Source organism: Clarias gariepinus, chromosome 6, assembly GCF_024256425.1.
Source record: "Clarias gariepinus isolate MV-2021 ecotype Netherlands chromosome 6, CGAR_prim_01v2, whole genome shotgun sequence".
In the NCBI taxonomy this organism is placed as follows: Eukaryota; Metazoa; Chordata; class Actinopteri; order Siluriformes; family Clariidae; genus Clarias; species Clarias gariepinus.
The window spans coordinates 30,087,958-30,105,183 of NC_071105.1; the positions used below are offsets into that span (position 1 = coordinate 30,087,958).

Below are 17,226 nucleotides of genomic sequence, written 5' to 3' on the forward strand. Positions count from 1 at the left end.
TTTGTTCCTGTTCTTCTTAACATATTTGCTTTGGTTTTTATGCTTTAAATGCTTTATTTTTCCCACCATGCATTTCTCTTTTGATTTTGATAGTTGATTACTGACTTCCACAAATCATTGTTTTTTGTTGATTTTTTTACTTTCTAAGCAAATTTGTGTGCTATCTGTTTTCCCAGCCTTTATAAATGCTATATATTAGAGCTATAGTATTTACTTGTAAGGTCAGCAGACTTATCAATCATTAGCAACTACACATCTTCTTAAGGAGTTTCTAATATCCAGACAGATCAAACAGGCCACACAACAATTGCCCTAAAGTCGTTGTCATACACTCCCATCTATTTGTGCCGTCCCATCTCTTTGTGCTGTCTTTACCCCCACACACTTTTTTTAAAATTAATTTTTAGAATTTTAAAATGCAAAAAGAAATTAATTATACAACATTTTCAGCAGCAACTATAATTGTGAGCAAAGGAAGGGATGTTCATATAGCATTATTCATTAGCATGTTTTAAACATGGTTTGAGCAGCTGGTTTTGTGCCCCAGTAGAGCTTTATGTCTAGTAACACCCCTGCTTTCATATTTATTATATTGTAAAATGTAACATTTTTATTTGTAACATCTGACGAAAGCTTTTTAAGGACGCAGCAGGTAATATTTAGTTATCCAGAGATGATTCTAATTTGTTTTAGCCATTTAAAAAGTAATATCACAATATCCTGTATAATATTAATATATTCATAATATGATACAATATGATGTATAACATGACATGATTTATTATTAGAGGTGCAACCCAAAAATCATAAAAGTACCTGGCAGGAACTAAAGATGAAGGAAAAATTTAAATATAGTACAATCAAGAAAGGTATCATTATTCTTTTCCTCTCCCTCTATATATATGGTTCCTCAGGGATCTATCACAAACATTATATTTCCTCTCATTGTTTTGCTTTTCTGGTTCACTTCATTTTTTTCATGTTTTTAAGTCACTAAATGGTTTAGAGCCTGTACATTTCTAAGCTTCACATCATTACACACCCTCCATGACACTTAGATCTTCTGACCAGATGCTTTTGGTTGTTCTTAGGTCCAGACTAAAGTTAACAAAAGATTGTACTTTTACAATTATAGTATCTAAACTGTAGAACAGGCTACGGCTGCGCATTAGGGCTGCACCAGCAATAGAAATCTGTATGTACCAAATACCAGGTCTTATAAAGACTGAAAATATTAAAATACAGTGCATCCGGAATGTATTCACAGCGCATCACTTTTTCCACATTTTGTTATGTCACAGCCTTATTCTAAAATGGATTAAATTAATTTTTTCTCTGAATTCTACACACAACATCCCATAATGACAACATCAAAAAGGTTTACTTTAGATTTTTGCAAATTTATTAAAAATAAAAAAATTGAGGAAGCACATGCACATAAGTATTCACAGCGTTTGCAAAATTGAGCTCAGGCGCATCCTGTTTTCTCTGATCATCCTTGAGATGTTTCTGCAGCTTAATTGGAGTCCACCTGTGGTTAACTCAGTTGATTGGACATGATTTGGAGAGACACACACCTGTCTATATAAGGCCCCACAGCTGACAGTTCATGTCAGAGCACAAACCAAGCATGAAGTCAAAGGAATTGCCTGTGGATCTCCGAGACAGGATTGTCTCATGGCACAAATCTGGGGAAGGTTACAAAAAAATTTCCTCCTCTGTATCTTAGATTTTATAGACCACTTATTTGTCTAATTGTAAATGTAGCCCAATGCCTTATTCCATGCTTGTAGCAGTTAATGTCTAGAATGATTGTGACTGACCATAAAATACTTATAACAATGATAAATTCTGAAATACATATTTCCCTATTCTGGTAATTATGATTCACCAGGCAACACATTCATACCATTGTTAGCAGTAATATTTCTAAACAACCTTGGAAAAGTTGTGCAAAGTTGTGCCGAAGTATACCATGTGTAACGAATCTGTGTCCGCTTCAACCGATTAGTTGCACACCCATTAGCTCTTTAGTTTGCTCACTAGATTGCACTGTTATGTTGAAGTGAAGACATAGACCACAACTTCTTGTACCTCTTTTTTAATACCACATGGGATGATGATGGTGGAAGTACGTCTGTACAAAGACAAACGCAAAATCAATTTCTGAATACAGCTTTCTCTTACACATGCACATTTGTCCCTTCTCTTAGCTCAAACAGCATATACACAATACATGCTGTACCTAAATGGTTTTATATGTTTTACCCATTGCACTACAAATTTCCAAAATGAAATGCATTAAAACTAAAATTATTTTTAATTTGAATAGTAAACTTGAAAATGTGTCATCTTACAAGCAACTAGAGTGACCAGAGGGTCCTCTTCATTTTATAGTGCGTATCATTTCAGTTCTCTGTCCCACATCCAAAACATCTTCTGTCCTGCATTTGTATTGGTTTTGTACAGGTTTTGTAAAAGTTTTTTACAGTGTTTCTATGATAGTATTTTGGTAAAGAATTTAGGTAAAGAATTGGAAAACATAATTTCAATTACTGAAAGAAAAAATTAAGTAGCAAGCTAGTTTTGGTCATTCTTTCAAACTGAAATCTTTCCAGATTTTTCAACAACTTTGGACACTGTTGTAAAAAAAAAAAAAAACTTTTCTGCATTAATGGAAAAATAACTGATTGGTAGCTACATGACCCAATAAACAGTCAAGAACGATGGTCTCTGCGCTTGATTTGTGCTGCTCTTGCTTTTGACCCTGATGCTTTGCATCATTTTGGAACCGAGTTGGACCATGTGCTAGTATAAAGACAGAATAAGAAATATTCTTTACATTATTATTTTTTTATGAATAATTTAGAACCTTATTAGCCAGGTTACTTGGCATTTAACTCTGATTACACATGGTTGGTTCTTAAAAATATTTAAAACTTATAACAAAATGGAAAGAAAATGGCACTACAAACCTTTGACAAGAAGATCACTGACCAGAACTCACTGACTGGGGTGTGGATTAATCGTTGAGATTGAAACGATTGATGTAGCTGCAAAGACCCACAGTGAAGATAGCCTAGCAGTAATTGTTCGTTGTCAAAACAGTATGTCAGTGTTAATTTAGCACCATTACAGATTTTGGGACATCGTTGTTATGTTGTTTAAAGTTAAAATTGCTTTAATGAAATGATGTTGAACCAACATTGACTTCATGATGCAGGGATAACATTGAACAAACACCAACACATTGTCACAAATACAACTTTTAAACAATATTTGTTTACAGTATTTATTTTTCAAATCTAAACTGAAATCAATGTAATGAGCATGAGCTTCTGATGTCCTTTCTGCAGCAGCAAAGACGATGGCCTGAGTGGGACTTGATCTCCGGTCGCTACAGTGAGAGCACTGCATAGCTACCACTGGAGTTCTAGTCAGCATGATGCGGAGAGCCTTAAATGCATTAGTGGTACGGTATAACCCCTCCGAATCATGGGGAAAAAAACTTAATCAAAAAGCAGCCAAAGCGGGAAAAAGCTATTTAATGATTGAGATCCAAACTGTAAATGTATAACACATACAGTGCAACATTCATAGGACTCGTCACCCAAGGTAAAATAATTAAATTTGGGGCTTTTAACCTTATTCATTCTGCATATCGTAACAGAAACTGTCCCATATTTTAAGCTGCTGAATTCCCCCCTCTCCATCACTCTTGACTGGCGACACTGGTGATGTCATATGGGTGGCGATGCAAATGTGGGCTAACGGCGTTGGCTGGTGTTCATACAGGACATTGTGTAGGGTGGAAACAGTACGTCACCATGATCATGGCATTGGTGCTGGTGTAAAAAGGGCTGGTTTGGGTGTCTCAGGAGCTGCTGGTGTCGTGGGTTTTCTTTTTACAATACAAGTTTTTCTGTTTACAATACAATTACAATATTGGGTTAATCTGTTTGGGAGCGTGAAAACATTTAAAATTATGCTACGCTTTTCACTAAATATTAAATATTTATTTACATCCATTATCCACAGTTGTGTCTTGTGTCTCAAGGCAGCATCACATGAAAATAAAACAATAAAAGCCCGTTAGTCTTTCCAAAACATTTTTATTTTTCTTTTGCACCACATTTATTTTAGAAAAGTAATGAACTTATTTAAGATCTGTAATAATTTCTGTAATTACTATATACACCTTAGTAGGAATTTTTAGGCTTGATCTTTCCCTAAGAACAACAGAAAGTCCCCCAGCAAAAATAGTAAAAATTTTGTCCACTCCTTAAAAAACATAGTTCTTCAAAGACGAGGTTGTGAGGATTTAAAAAGTCCTATTTTCCGAAGATATCGTACTATGAGTGGTACAGACACAAGAGTAATGCTGATCCGAAATGGAGCAAAAAGCTTGTGAATAGCATAAGCTAGCACAAATGTGCTAGTGCCTGCAGCCATCTTCGACTGAAGAACAGTATCACTAAACCCCAGCTTGGAAAGGACATCCGTCATATTGATCCCGCTGAGAAGAAAAAACATTAAAGTGCATTAGAGCATTATTTTTTAATCATGAGTCACAAAGTCACAAATCACAAAACATCAATTTTACACATAGTAAACTATTAAACAAAACATTTTTCTTGCTTTTTTGAGCGAGATCCATGGAGACTTCTTCCCATTTATTGTTATTGGTCCAAGCAGCCAATTTTTAAAGGTTCTTTGTTTACTCACCTGAATAAAAAACCCAAACTGCTAAATATCCAAAAGATCATTGAATTCACAATGTTACCAACAAAATTAGAGTTAACCTGAAATTGTCATGCCAAACTGCAGAGTGCACTCAATCTTACAATCTATCCTTCTTTCTTTCCCCATTTATTCCAATGAACGAGTTAGAGATATCATCTTCATTTCACTTTTCACTATTACAGTTTCTGAATTCAGTTTTAATTCATTAAATGTAGCCTGATCCTTATTACATTAGTTTTCTTACTTATCAGCCAAGAGTTGCATTTCAGTAATACAAACAAAATCATTTAACTTAAAATTAAATTCAACATAAAAAAGCTACATTTTTGATCAGTAATTATTTTTTACAGGATTATAAAAAACGGCAACATCTGACCTCAAAACTCAACTTGACAGTGATGTGCAGCTTCTAACATGTGGATTATCAGGATTATGTCTCCTTACTTCGGTTACTTGATCTTCGTGCAGCTTTTGACACCAGTGATCATAGTATTCTCCTTAAGAGATTAGAAAATGTTGTAGATGTTACAGAAATGGCCCTCTCCTGGCTCAGGTCATATTTGACTGACCAGTTTGTAAACAGTGACTATTCTACATGTAATAAAGTGGGGTTTATTGTTCCGCAGTGTTCGGTTTTAAGCTCTCTTAACATGTTCCTCTGGGCAACCAAATTTGTAGGCATCCTATCATTTTCACTGTTAAGCTGATGCTGCACAGTTATATGTCTTGGCTAAGCCACAAAAAAAAAAACAGCTTAAGTGTGAAGTACATAAGAGACTGGATGCTAATCAACTTTTTAATTCTGAAAGAAGTACTTGAACTAGGACCAATACTATTCAAATCAATTTTATTTGTATAGTGCTTCTAACAATTTTCATAGTCACAAAGCAGCTTCACACAATCAAAAGAAAAGTATGGACATTTTTATAAAATGTAAAAAAGGTGTATAAATCTAAATGATTAGATAGTCCTTGATGAGACAAGGGTGACGGTAGCAAGAAAAAACTGGCAAAAGGAAAAAAAACATTGAGAGGAACTAAACTTAACTCTGAATGGCCTGTTTTATCACATGCAGCAGTAAAATACCTTGGTGTGATTAATGATTCCAATCTTTCTTTTTAGAAATGTTGCCAAGATAAGGACTAGATCATCACTGCATGATGCAGAAAAACTAGTTCTTGCTTTTGCTCCCTCCAAGTTGGATGTTCAATTGCGTGCATAAACAAGCTCCAGTTAGTCCAGAATGCAGCAGCCAGAGTCCTCACTAGAACCAGATGATATTAGCACATCACCTCCATCTTATCCACACTGCATTGGCTTCCCCTGGTGAAATTCCACATTACAATACTATTACTGATCTATAAAGCACTAAATAGTCTCACACCACAGTACCTGACTGAACTGCTCATATTTTATGATCAGTCATGCCTACTTTGATCAGGCTACGGGCTGCTTGTCAGTACCTTGTGTTATGAAAACTACAGCAGGGGGCAAAGCTTTTTCTTACAAAGCCCCAAAGTTATGTTATGCTTATGTTATTATCATCATGCAATTCAGAGCAACTTTTACTAACAACTAGAAGTAATTAATAAGGAGACAAAGTGTTTACCATGCTTCTGTGATTGATTGTGAATGTGGCTTTCGGCAGGTAGCTGCTCGCACCCTTTCAAGTACTGTGGACCATACCTACCTACTTTTACCCATGCTGGCAACCAACAGTTAGAGTAAAAAACAATTGTAAGAACGCCTGTAAAGCAGAGTGATGCATATACATAAATGTCCCAGTGCTTGACATCACATCCTTTGTGGAATACTACTTTTAGTAGGGTATAGTAATTTTACACTGAGTTTTTAGTACTTGAAAAATGAAAAATGTTTTATCCTTAAAGGGGACTTAATATGGAAAACTAACTTTTTCAGTTCTTCTGGGTAAATATTTGGGTAGTGCCTGTCAGCCCACAAAACTGGAATTTAAACAACCTCAGTCAGAAATCATGTGAAGAAGTTGGCCATTGAGATTTTTAACCCATTTCTACGCAATCCCTGATCTCATTTTAATAACCTGACCTCTACTTGTATATTTTCCCACCCATGGACTGACTGAACAGGAATAAACATTTCCAAATGCCTGCCATTTTGTTTTTACTCACTCAAAGCATGGCTAAAACAGCATAGTCATGAGGATGACTAGAGTTAGCTCTTGTGGGTCGCACAAATCATTACATCAGTTACCTGATGTCTCAGAGGACCCAAGAGCTGGATGGATTAACTTTAGCAAAAACCTGGTGGTGTGTTACAAACACTTGCCAACCGGAGGCAAAACAGGAGAGAAAAAAATAAGATCTTTACCCTTTTTAATGAGACTTTCTTTTGCTTTACATGCACGCGCACACGTTATAATAAACAGTGCACGCGCGCTGTACTTACGCGGATACAAACACAAAATAAAATATGTTTTACTCACATACATACACGTGGTCACAGTGTTATAGTAAACAGTACACGCGTGCACGGATGTTAATTATACCAGTAAGAGATACGCACTAAGTCCGAGCAGGGAGACGGATTCTGCGGCCCAAGAGAAAAAAAAAAAAACCTTGGCTCAGTTGTGATCACTTGACACTCGGCGTCAAAACAAGAAGCGTATGCATGATACATGATACTCGGTACTTGTACACCAATACTTATTCGTTTTTCAAATCAAAATTTAAAAAAATCTTTGCGTCTTGCGGAACGCTTGCAAACTGTGTTACTCACAATACGAGGTTCCACTGTAGCTTAAAATTCTTACTGCTACTATGTGAACAAAGGCGAAGGGGATAAACCATGGACAGTCCTGAGAAACTTGCATGTTTTACTTTATATTTCCACATACTCCGCCTTAGAACATTATTTAACGGGTACTGGGGTAAATACCAAACAGCGTTAAAGGGAAAGCTAGTGCACTATATAGCGTGTACAATCCTTTGTCCTACACACCTAGTAGTGTCCTCAATTAGGGGTTAGAGAGAGATTTGGGATACAGCATTATGTAAGAAGGCAGTTAGCTTTGTAGATTACCATAAGTGTAAATAAAACACTGATGATTCAGGAGCAATTTGTAACAACTTGTTACGTTATGGTAAGATGACATAACATTATCATCAGATGTGGGGTTTTTTTTGCTGAAAGTGATTCCATGCCACCTCCTTGGGTGTGTCTGTCCTCTATAATAGAGTGGTCAATCCACTAGTAAACAAATGCATTGTTAGTATAGTAGTAAGTAGTACTGAGCTGCCAATGACAACCACTACAACAAGCAAGCTTTGTGTCTGTAAAGAAAATTAGAACTGTATAAGTAAAAAACAAAAAAAGGTAATAACTAACCATTCCGAAACTTCCTACTGAAGTTTAAATTCTTTGGGAACCCTTTCATACTCCTGGTTTGATTTGGACCATGTTCTTGGTTCAAACATGTATGGTTGGACAACAAACTTATTTCTACTCATGCTCAAAAGATGTCATGTGGTGATGTGGTTCTCACTTCAGCAATGTTCGTGGAAGAGAGGGTGGAGTGAGAGGCTCATTTACATTTGCACAAAATTGTGTTGATCTGAAAATGGCGATTTAAACAGAGAGAGAAAAAGATGCTTCAGGTATTTTAATAAAAGCTAGTCTGACATCTCATTAATACAATCAAAATTGTATTATTTAAATAAGACATCTCTCTTTTCCACAAAAGAATACAAACGACATATTAAAAAAACAAAATATTTAATTGAATAGAATATATTTTTCGTGAGAGTGTACTGCTTTATGTTGTATACTGTAATGTAAGGTTTGGACAAAGGAGCTTTACAAAAATCCCAATAAAGATTTGCATTTTTCCATAATAAGCAAGTCATATGTGACAGTGGCATACAACTATACAACTGTTGCACCATACAACTGTCATTCTGTACACAACATAAAAAATCTAATGTAAACTATAGGATTTATTTCCTGTTTTCCCATGATTGTGTTAATTAAGTCATGATTAAATAATTTAAGATCAAGCCACGTTAGTATGATTCCTGTGTCATTGCTTTCTCACCCCCACTCCAGCTTAGTTTAGGTTTTTCTTTCCATTTTATCTTATCTCGGCCTTGGCTGTTACTTATATAATGTAGGGCGAGTCAGTGTGTCCTTAGCACGTACATAACCATATAAGGTCATAAAGCTATAATGGCAGCTGTTTTCAAGTCATATTGGGACTATAGAACGCCCAGGAACTTAGTCTCCTGATTCTTCAGTGATCTTACCTCTGAATCTGCAGTATTTTAAAGCCACCATAATAGAGATGTAAACTAATGGTCAAGATGGAGCATACAATGGCAAGAAAAACTAAAGTAAAGTGCATGATTGAGTACAAAATGTTTTTCATTGCTGTTCCTAAAATTTACATAGATTTTATATATAAAGTGCAAATAAAACCAAAACAGTGAAATATGAGTCACATACTTTAAAATGTAAAATAAAAGCAACTCTACAGTAGATGTTTTTTTTTGTTTGTTTCCTTGTATACCACTATATTTACACTTAAATTAGGTTTGCTGCTTTGTTTGCTAACCTGCAAAATAGTCTTAATAATCAACAGAAAGTCCATCTGATGTGATGAAATTTTTTTCAGGTCAACCATCTCTAGGTGTATTATCTGTGTCTGGTTCAATCACAGTTTAAATTTACAATACGTTCTCATTTAAAAAATATGTCCCAATGCATAATCCATAATTAAATGATGTCTTGAGTAAATGTAAATATATACTTGTATTTTTTTTGTATTATTATTATTATTATTATTAGTATTTTTTTTTAATCAACAATGCATATGCTTTAACCATAATTTTAAAATGTTGTATCCTGCATTCTGGTCTGCCTTGCAACATACCCCTGATCAATACTTTTATTGATCATTTAGATTTAGATTGACTTTTATTGATTTATTTAGATTTGGGTTACTTGTTGGCATACTGAAGCAGAAAATGTATAAATAAATATTTGTTTTTTTGTTGGCCATTAATCGTTGTTGGCCATTAACCCAATAAAAAAAAATAGCTGCCTTACCTAGACACAGCAATGTAGAAAATTCCAAGTGAAATGAGAGATATTCCAACGTGAAATGAAACGCCAACAGCCCCATATTCCTTGAAAACTCTCTTCAGTTGTTTTGTTTTATCTTGCTTTTCCTCAGGGTCTGGTTTTTCAGCTCCTCCCTGTGAGCTCTTAAAAGGCACAGAGAATAGCAAAGTAAGAAATAAATATCACAATAAAGCTAGTTCATTCAGCACCATATATTAACCTCTCTAACCTTTATTTAGCATATACCAGGGCTGCACGATTTGAAAGTCATACATTCTGTGATTGCAATTTAAACTGCAATATGTATTATTAAATTACTATTAAACAAACTATTTTATGCACCATTTAGTATTTAAATTTTCAGCTTTAATCAAATGGGTTTTACAGAAATATCATATTAACATACTAGACATTAACATACACATGTTAGAAATTAAAGCCATTTTTTTCAGAGGCCCCCATTTTTCAATCTTTCCATAATCATAAATATTAAGATTTTTTTTTACTTGGATTCCTTCCAACTTTGCAATTCAATAGCCCTTTTCATAGAGAATCATGCTATAATAACCTCCTTACAATGCCTCTTTACTTTTCACTTGGTAATTCACACAGAACCCATGAATTCTCAGTTGGATTTAGGTCAGGTGACTGAAATGGCTGTTTAAACATGTTTCACTTCTTTGCCTTGGTCTTTTATCCCTAATATCTTTAGGTTCATTATCCATCTGTTCTGTGAAATACTGTCTGATCAATTTTACTTTACTTTGATTCTGAGCAGAAAGTATACCCCTATACAGTTAAGAATTTATCCTACTACTTGCAGAGTCATCCTAAGTAAAAACCTTATTCAGAGTGCTCAGCCTCTCACGTGACAGTTCACATTTCAACAAGACAACAACTCAAAGCATGCTGCCAAGAAAACAAAGAAGTGGCTTCACAACAACTCTGTAAAAGTCCTGGAATCAGCCAACCAGAATCTGGAAATAAATACAATTGATTTTCCTTCTGCTTCACTCCTTTTTTAAACAAAATATTTCACTGTCTGTAACTTTAAATTAACTGCCCATTAACGTCTCTTTGTGAAAACCTTTTATTTTTTTGGCAATCAGAACACAGAGGCCCGAAATGAGTGGGAAAGAAATGACCCCGTTTAATTGGGGAGGGGGACTAGGACTGTTAATTCAAATTCAAAAACAACTTCTTCAATGTTTAGTGATATAAAATTTAAAACACAACTGAAGAACCTGATAACTACAAATCTAGCCTAGGATTCACCTCCATATCAGTCACAGTTTAATGATTATTTCTCTAAACAGGATAACTGTGAGGATATCTAACTGAATGTGACATTCACACAAAAAGCTAGGTTAGCCAATTGCCATTAGCCAATAACTAATTTTTGATTCTTAAACAAAAGAAGCAGAAATTTAGCTTCATGTCAGTCACATTTTTAAATGTATAACACAAAACAGCTTAAATTGAGACTATCACAGTGAAATAATGTTCCCCAGCATTTTGTGTGTGGTTCAATCATTCCTGATATGATACATTAATAAAACTGACTTAAAATGTTTTACACCTATTCTCTGGTAACTGACTTGAAAATTACTTGCCTGAATAATTTATTCTCCTTTATTGTGCAATACAGGCTACTGTTAGCTAATCTACATAAGCCTCACAGCTTTCTTTTTGTTTACAGTCAACAACAGAGCACTTACAGTGTCCTGCTTTTGGCTGTTTCATGCTGTAGCTTTCTAATGCTCTACTGTAGATCACAGCACAGGCATGTTGTAGGCAAATCAAATGATGACTTTAGCAATTCAAGTAAATATATAAAACAACTAAAAAACATTTAATCAGTTTTAGCACTTTTAATTTTTGGCTTACTTTTACTCACACATTATTATTCATTTGCCATTGTATTTTAAGTAAGTTTAATTGTTGTAGAGTACAGTACTTTTAATCTATTTAACACACCATTATAGATTTTGTACACCAAAATTGTAACTGTTATTATTTATTGTTGTGTTTTTTCCTTGCTATATTCCTATTTAATTTTGACCAACTTTCTTGCTTGCAATGTGAAGTATTTTGGGTTTATGATAAGGGTAATAATAATTGAGACTGTGTTGCATTGAGACTCATATGTACAGTAACCTATACTGGCTTTTCAAATGCAACAACAATTCAATAAAGTAGCTAAAATGCTATTATATGAATAGCTAATATAATAAATAAAAACATAAATATATGAAATAATAATAATAATAATAATAATAATAAATATTTGAAAATTATTATTTAATAATGAAACATTAACTAAAATATAATGTAAATCAATTAACCAAATTAATCTATTCCATCCACAATGTATCAAGTTTCTCCAATATGCATGGCAGCACATCACATTACATTTGTTACAACTGATTAAAAATTATGTAAGCTGAAAAGTGTGGTATGGGAGCACCATGGAAATAGTCACCAAAAACAACCCATATACAAGCAATGAATAAAGAAAACTTATTTTATTTATAACCGTTAAATATTAGAAATGTAAATACTTTCAATCAGCGCCATGCTACTGTGTATTCAGCAGTACAACACTATGATGTATGGTAACAACACTAGACTATTTAACTATATGTTTTACCCTGTGTCAAAAGTGTGCCAAGTATTTTGTTTACAGCTAATGGACGTAAGCTACGAAGCTAACCAGTTTCTAACAGAACGCTGAATTCCAAATCCCTCTTCAACTTCTGTTCAACGGCAGTACTTAATTTGTGAAAAAAGAGATTCTAGCATTTTGTTACAACTAGTGCAAATAATTCTACTTTAAAATAGGGGATAGCATTTAGCAAAAGCTTCAGTGTCACATATTAATTTGTTGAGACTGTGCTGCTATAAATGTATTAATTAAACCATAATCGAGAGAAAGATGTCTTGAGTGAGAGAGAGTCTTCATTCATTTTTAAACCATAACTGATCTTTATGGTGGTTAAGAAAAAATGTGAAAAATAGATAACCTTAGTTTCAGCCCTAATCAGCACATCTACAGAGCAGCTGTGACCCTCATCTCTCAGGCCAACAAAGCATACTAAAAATTCTGATAAACTAAAAATGCATAAACTACATGCACACAGAGGCAAATCTGTCTGGTATTCACCCCAGAATCTGGAGGTTTGCCACTTAGCCACCGTGCAGCCATAAGAATATACTAACAAATGAAAATTAATGAAAATGCATGTGTTACTTAATGACAACTCATCATTTCTGGTTTGTGACAGTTAAATTTTTTTAGTCACTGGTTCCCTCTAATTTCATGAGCTAGTACAACTGTTGTCTTCATTGATCGATGTAACCTTGCAGAAATGTGTCAATGTTAGCACATTTTGCATAACCTGCTTAGACCCCATGGATTACCAGTTGACAGCTATAATTTTGTTTTCATCATGAGTCATAAAGATACATGTGTCATCCACAGTTAAACATATTTCTGTAGCACCAGAAGATGTAAACTGATAAGTTGTTAACCTCTCTGTACAGGATGGGTTAAGTAACATTTTTGTTACCATTTACACTGGTAAATGGTATTGATAAATGAATATGTGAATGAACATGCTTACTAAGTTATACAAATTACATTTAAAAGACTTCATATCATTATGTCCTCTGAAAAAACTTTTAAACCACTCGTTAGAACCATAAATAAAACTACTTTCTATCATGCAAGGAATACAGCACAGGGTGAGACCCTATCTTTGGTTACAACATAGCAAGAAACTGATCCATAAACAAGACAAACTGAAAATCTACAAATAGAACAAAGAGAAGAATATGCAACAGCAAGGATGTTAACATTATATATAGGATAATATCTGACCACAATTACTCCACTGGCTGCCTCTTACTGATTATCTGCATTAGTTAATGACAAGAGGTAGAGTAATAATTGCCTGTACACCTGACTAAGTGTATAAATGTACAAAAACATTTGTGCTCAGGAGCTGAGCTATTAAAATAATAACAATGAATTGTAAATAATAGAAGTGAAGAATATAAAAAACAAAATTCCTTAACAGCCTTTGTTACATTATTTACTTTGACACAGACTATGGAGAGAGACCGTTTCTGCTGTAACAATTTCTAAGACTCAGATCAGAATGCAATCTCTATTTTTTTTCCCCCTTACACACTATCTCTCACCTTTAGTAACTTTAATGAGCGATTAATGTTTGCAATATCACCTCAGCTCTACCACTGATATTATCCGAGTGGGAAAAAACACCTGGGTACGCCATGAGTAAACTCATTTAATAAATGAACCTGTTGAAGTTTCCTTCATTCAAAGTTTGCAGCTATTTTTATTTGAATTTAATGTGACATTCTCAATACTGTAAAATACAGTATTTTGATCTGAACAAATGCTATGGTTCAAATCCTTTTTTTCCTTGATATGACATATCAAGCACACTGCAAGCACTGTTACAAGGTGTGCAACATCACACACACACACAATAAAATTGGTTGCTAATTAAACTCACTCTTCCAGGTCTTTACGGAACTTGCTTTTGTAGTGCACTTGTGTGCAGTCATGTTGGAACAGGAAGGGGCCATCCCCAAACTCTTACCACAAAGTTGGGAGCATGAATTCGTCCAAAATGTATCGCTATGCTGAAGCATTAGGAGTTCCTTTCACTGGAAAAAGGGCTGAACCCAACTCCTAAAAAACAACCACAAACCAGTTCCATCGTGACTGTGCACCAATGCACAAAGCAACGTCCATAAAGACATAGATGATAAGTTTGGTGTGGAAGAACTTGACTGGATAAAATCATTTTCTTACTCTTAAATTTTATTTGTCTTTGCCTTTGTACTTTAATGTTAATTAATCATTGGTATTTTTTAAATCTTTTTTAGATTTTACTTCATTATATATTGTATATCACACTACTATTTTAATTACATTGCTATTTATTTCTATTTTCCACCTTTATTTTTCGACAATTATTTCTTTTATTGCTTCACATAGTTATGCAGGTTGGACTGTGTGTGATGTTCATGACAAAAACAACAAGAACATTTAATAATGAGACAACTTGTTTTGAATACACAACTTCCTTCTTAAAACATTGATTCAATGTGTGTAGTGTCTAGCTGGGGTATAAATTAAACTTCTGCACAATAATAGACTTGGATGAATTTGTTGGCACCCTTGCATTAAAAAAAAAAATTATAAATCACAATGGCTGCTGAAAGAACTTGAAAATGACAAAAGTAAGAATAAGTAATAATTGAATAAGTTGACAATAAATATCAGAAATTGCTTCTGAATTGTGATTCAACAGAATAATTAATTTAAAAGAAAACTAATAAAACTGAAATTATGAGACCTTAACCTAATATCTTGCTTCACAACCTTTCAAGGCAATCAAGTGAATTCTATAGCTCTCAGTGAGGCTTCTGTACCAGCCAACAGGTAGTTTGTCCCCCTCTCCCTGGCTCAGGTGTAAGGCTGCCTTGTCCAGACTGCATGTTTCTGCTACAGTATTCCCACAGATGTTCCTAGAATTTAGATCAGTGCTAATAGAAGGCCACTTTAAAAGTCCAGTCCAGTCTTAGCCGGCCGTGAGTGTTTTTAGCTATGTACTTTGGGTCATTATCCTATGAACCCTTGACCTGCGACTATAAATAATTAATGGAAGGATACCAACAAATTCTCCCGCGTGTGTGCAGCTTATACTGTATCAGCACGAAGACAGAGCGGGCGTTGTCACTATCTCTAACGCCAACCAGGCGCAATAAGCACAGCCTCCTAAACAGGTTGACAGGCTAGGAATACCAACGCACTTCATTTTAAAGCCGAAAAAAATGCATTGATTATAATGTATTTTGGTATTGACAAGCAATTTACCTTCGGAACCTCTGTGACTGGTTCCCCCTGCGTCCAGTTGGCTTGTTTCTGATTTGGAGCGTTGGATAAAGCACTTAATAGAAGTTTTTGCGTTGAAAAATGAATGATACGCGTATCGGCACCAAGGCAAGAAAGGCTGTTCGGTAGATTCAGCTGGTCGGTCGTATTAAGAGAAGCGCTCCTCCACGAAAAAGGCAAAATGGAGCCAAGACTTGAAACCGATTTGCATGCCGTCCAATCATGCGAGACATACTTATATTTGTTGCTTCCCACAGATGTATGCAGTAGCATTTCACTAGGCACGCATAAATTATAGTCATTATTTGCGCCTCTGTGACGGACCTGAGAGCAGGAAATAATGCTGGAGTTACGTAACGCAACCTGCATTTTGTTTGTTGTAACCTGCACTGAACGAGCAAAGTAATAACTAAACGATGAAGTAGCAAAAGACTTGGCTCCTCGACATAAAAACATTGTTTCTTTCTGCCCCTTATGGCGACACGCCAGCGCTTTCTGAAACGAATAATCTAAATCTTAACGACTAAAAAGACAACAAAAACTCCCAGTCAGGCTTCGTTAAAAAAAAAAATGAAACCACGGTACACTCAAGGTCATCCCACAGTGTGTGCACACCCCTCTGCCAAAATTAGTGCAGCGTATTTAAGCATTTATAATGACAAGAAGACGAACACGATAAGCGAACACTGCGCGCTGGGTTCTTTCAGGACAGTAGGAGGAGGTTCTTATCTTTGTTTTTGGAGGCGGGTTTTAAAAACTAAGCCTGGGTGAAACCACTTTTTGAACCCAAAAGGGGGCAATGGGCTAGCAAGTCTTTATCGATATTTAAAATCGAATCAGTGTATAAAAAGTGGAAATTGTGGGCGCGCAATAGGGCAATGTAAGTGAATATTAAGCGGCACCATATAGCCCACATCCGATAACTGCATGACCTCAGCATTTTTATTTGTAGACGTTGTGTTTAGCGCTGTTGCTTACTACCTTCAGCAGACATCTCCGATGAATACTTCGGCGATATTGTGTGTATTATCACATTAAATCCGCTTTTATATGATGTTCATGTCTCGACAAGGTCTGCTTAACAAAGGTTAAATGGCAGCATTATATTTAATGTTACTTTATTTGACTACTTTTTTCTAATTAATATCTATTGGTGCAGGTGTTTGTTTACATTGAGTTCTGGCCAATGTACAGACAAGACTTCTTATATTTATATAGATTACATGTAATATACTGTAACTGCACTAACAAATAAATTTGAACACTGCAACATTTTTCTCAGGTACTCAGAAACTACTGGAACTTGAACTAAAATGTTATATATTAAACTTACATATGATTAATAATAACCTATTTACAGATAATTACACACATTCACAAACTGTACTTAAATGGAATGAGTCAGCAATTAGGGCAATTATATACATTGTTTTAACATTATATTGATATAAATGTAT

General features: G+C 34.8%; 1 protein-coding gene across 4 annotated transcripts; it reads right to left on the minus strand.

Moving 5' to 3' along the window:
- Nucleotides 1–4,092: 4,092 nt before the first annotated feature.
- Nucleotides 4,093–16,469, minus strand: fam210b (family with sequence similarity 210 member B). Of its 4 annotated transcripts, none has more exons than XM_053499382.1 (4): nucleotides 15,752–16,469; nucleotides 9,826–9,983; nucleotides 5,188–5,240; nucleotides 4,386–4,516 (listed from the first exon to the last, which is right to left on the minus strand). In XM_053499382.1, exons 1-3 carry the CDS (start codon nucleotides 16,223–16,225, stop codon nucleotides 5,228–5,230), a joined length of 645 nt encoding a protein of 214 aa, XP_053355357.1. In that variant the 5' UTR covers nucleotides 16,226–16,469; the 3' UTR covers nucleotides 4,386–4,516; nucleotides 5,188–5,227. The 4 variants fall into 4 exon arrangements, 3 of the variants coding, with proteins under 3 accessions (XP_053355356.1, XP_053355358.1, XP_053355357.1); XR_008360836.1 differs by having other exon boundaries at nucleotides 4,433–4,516; nucleotides 5,120–5,240; XM_053499381.1 differs by lacking the exon at nucleotides 5,188–5,240 and having other exon boundaries at nucleotides 4,093–4,516.
- Between the last annotated feature and the right edge of the window lie 757 nt (nucleotides 16,470–17,226).

What these genes read in the sequence shown, in the direction of transcription:
- fam210b (XM_053499381.1), bottom strand. Translation starts at nt 16,225, where the DNA reads ATGTTTTTATGTCGAGGAGCCAAGTCTTTTGCTACTTCATCGTTTAGT. An exon ending in CAGTCACAGAGGTTCCGAAG is followed by an intron (nt 9,984 to 15,751) that starts GTAAATTGCTTG and finishes GTGCCTTTTAAG; the next exon opens with AGCTCACAGGGAGGAGCTGA. An exon ending in TTCTACATTGCTGTGTCTAG is followed by an intron (nt 4,517 to 9,825) that starts GTAAGGCAGCTA and finishes TTTTCTTCTCAG; the next exon opens with CGGGATCAATATGACGGATG.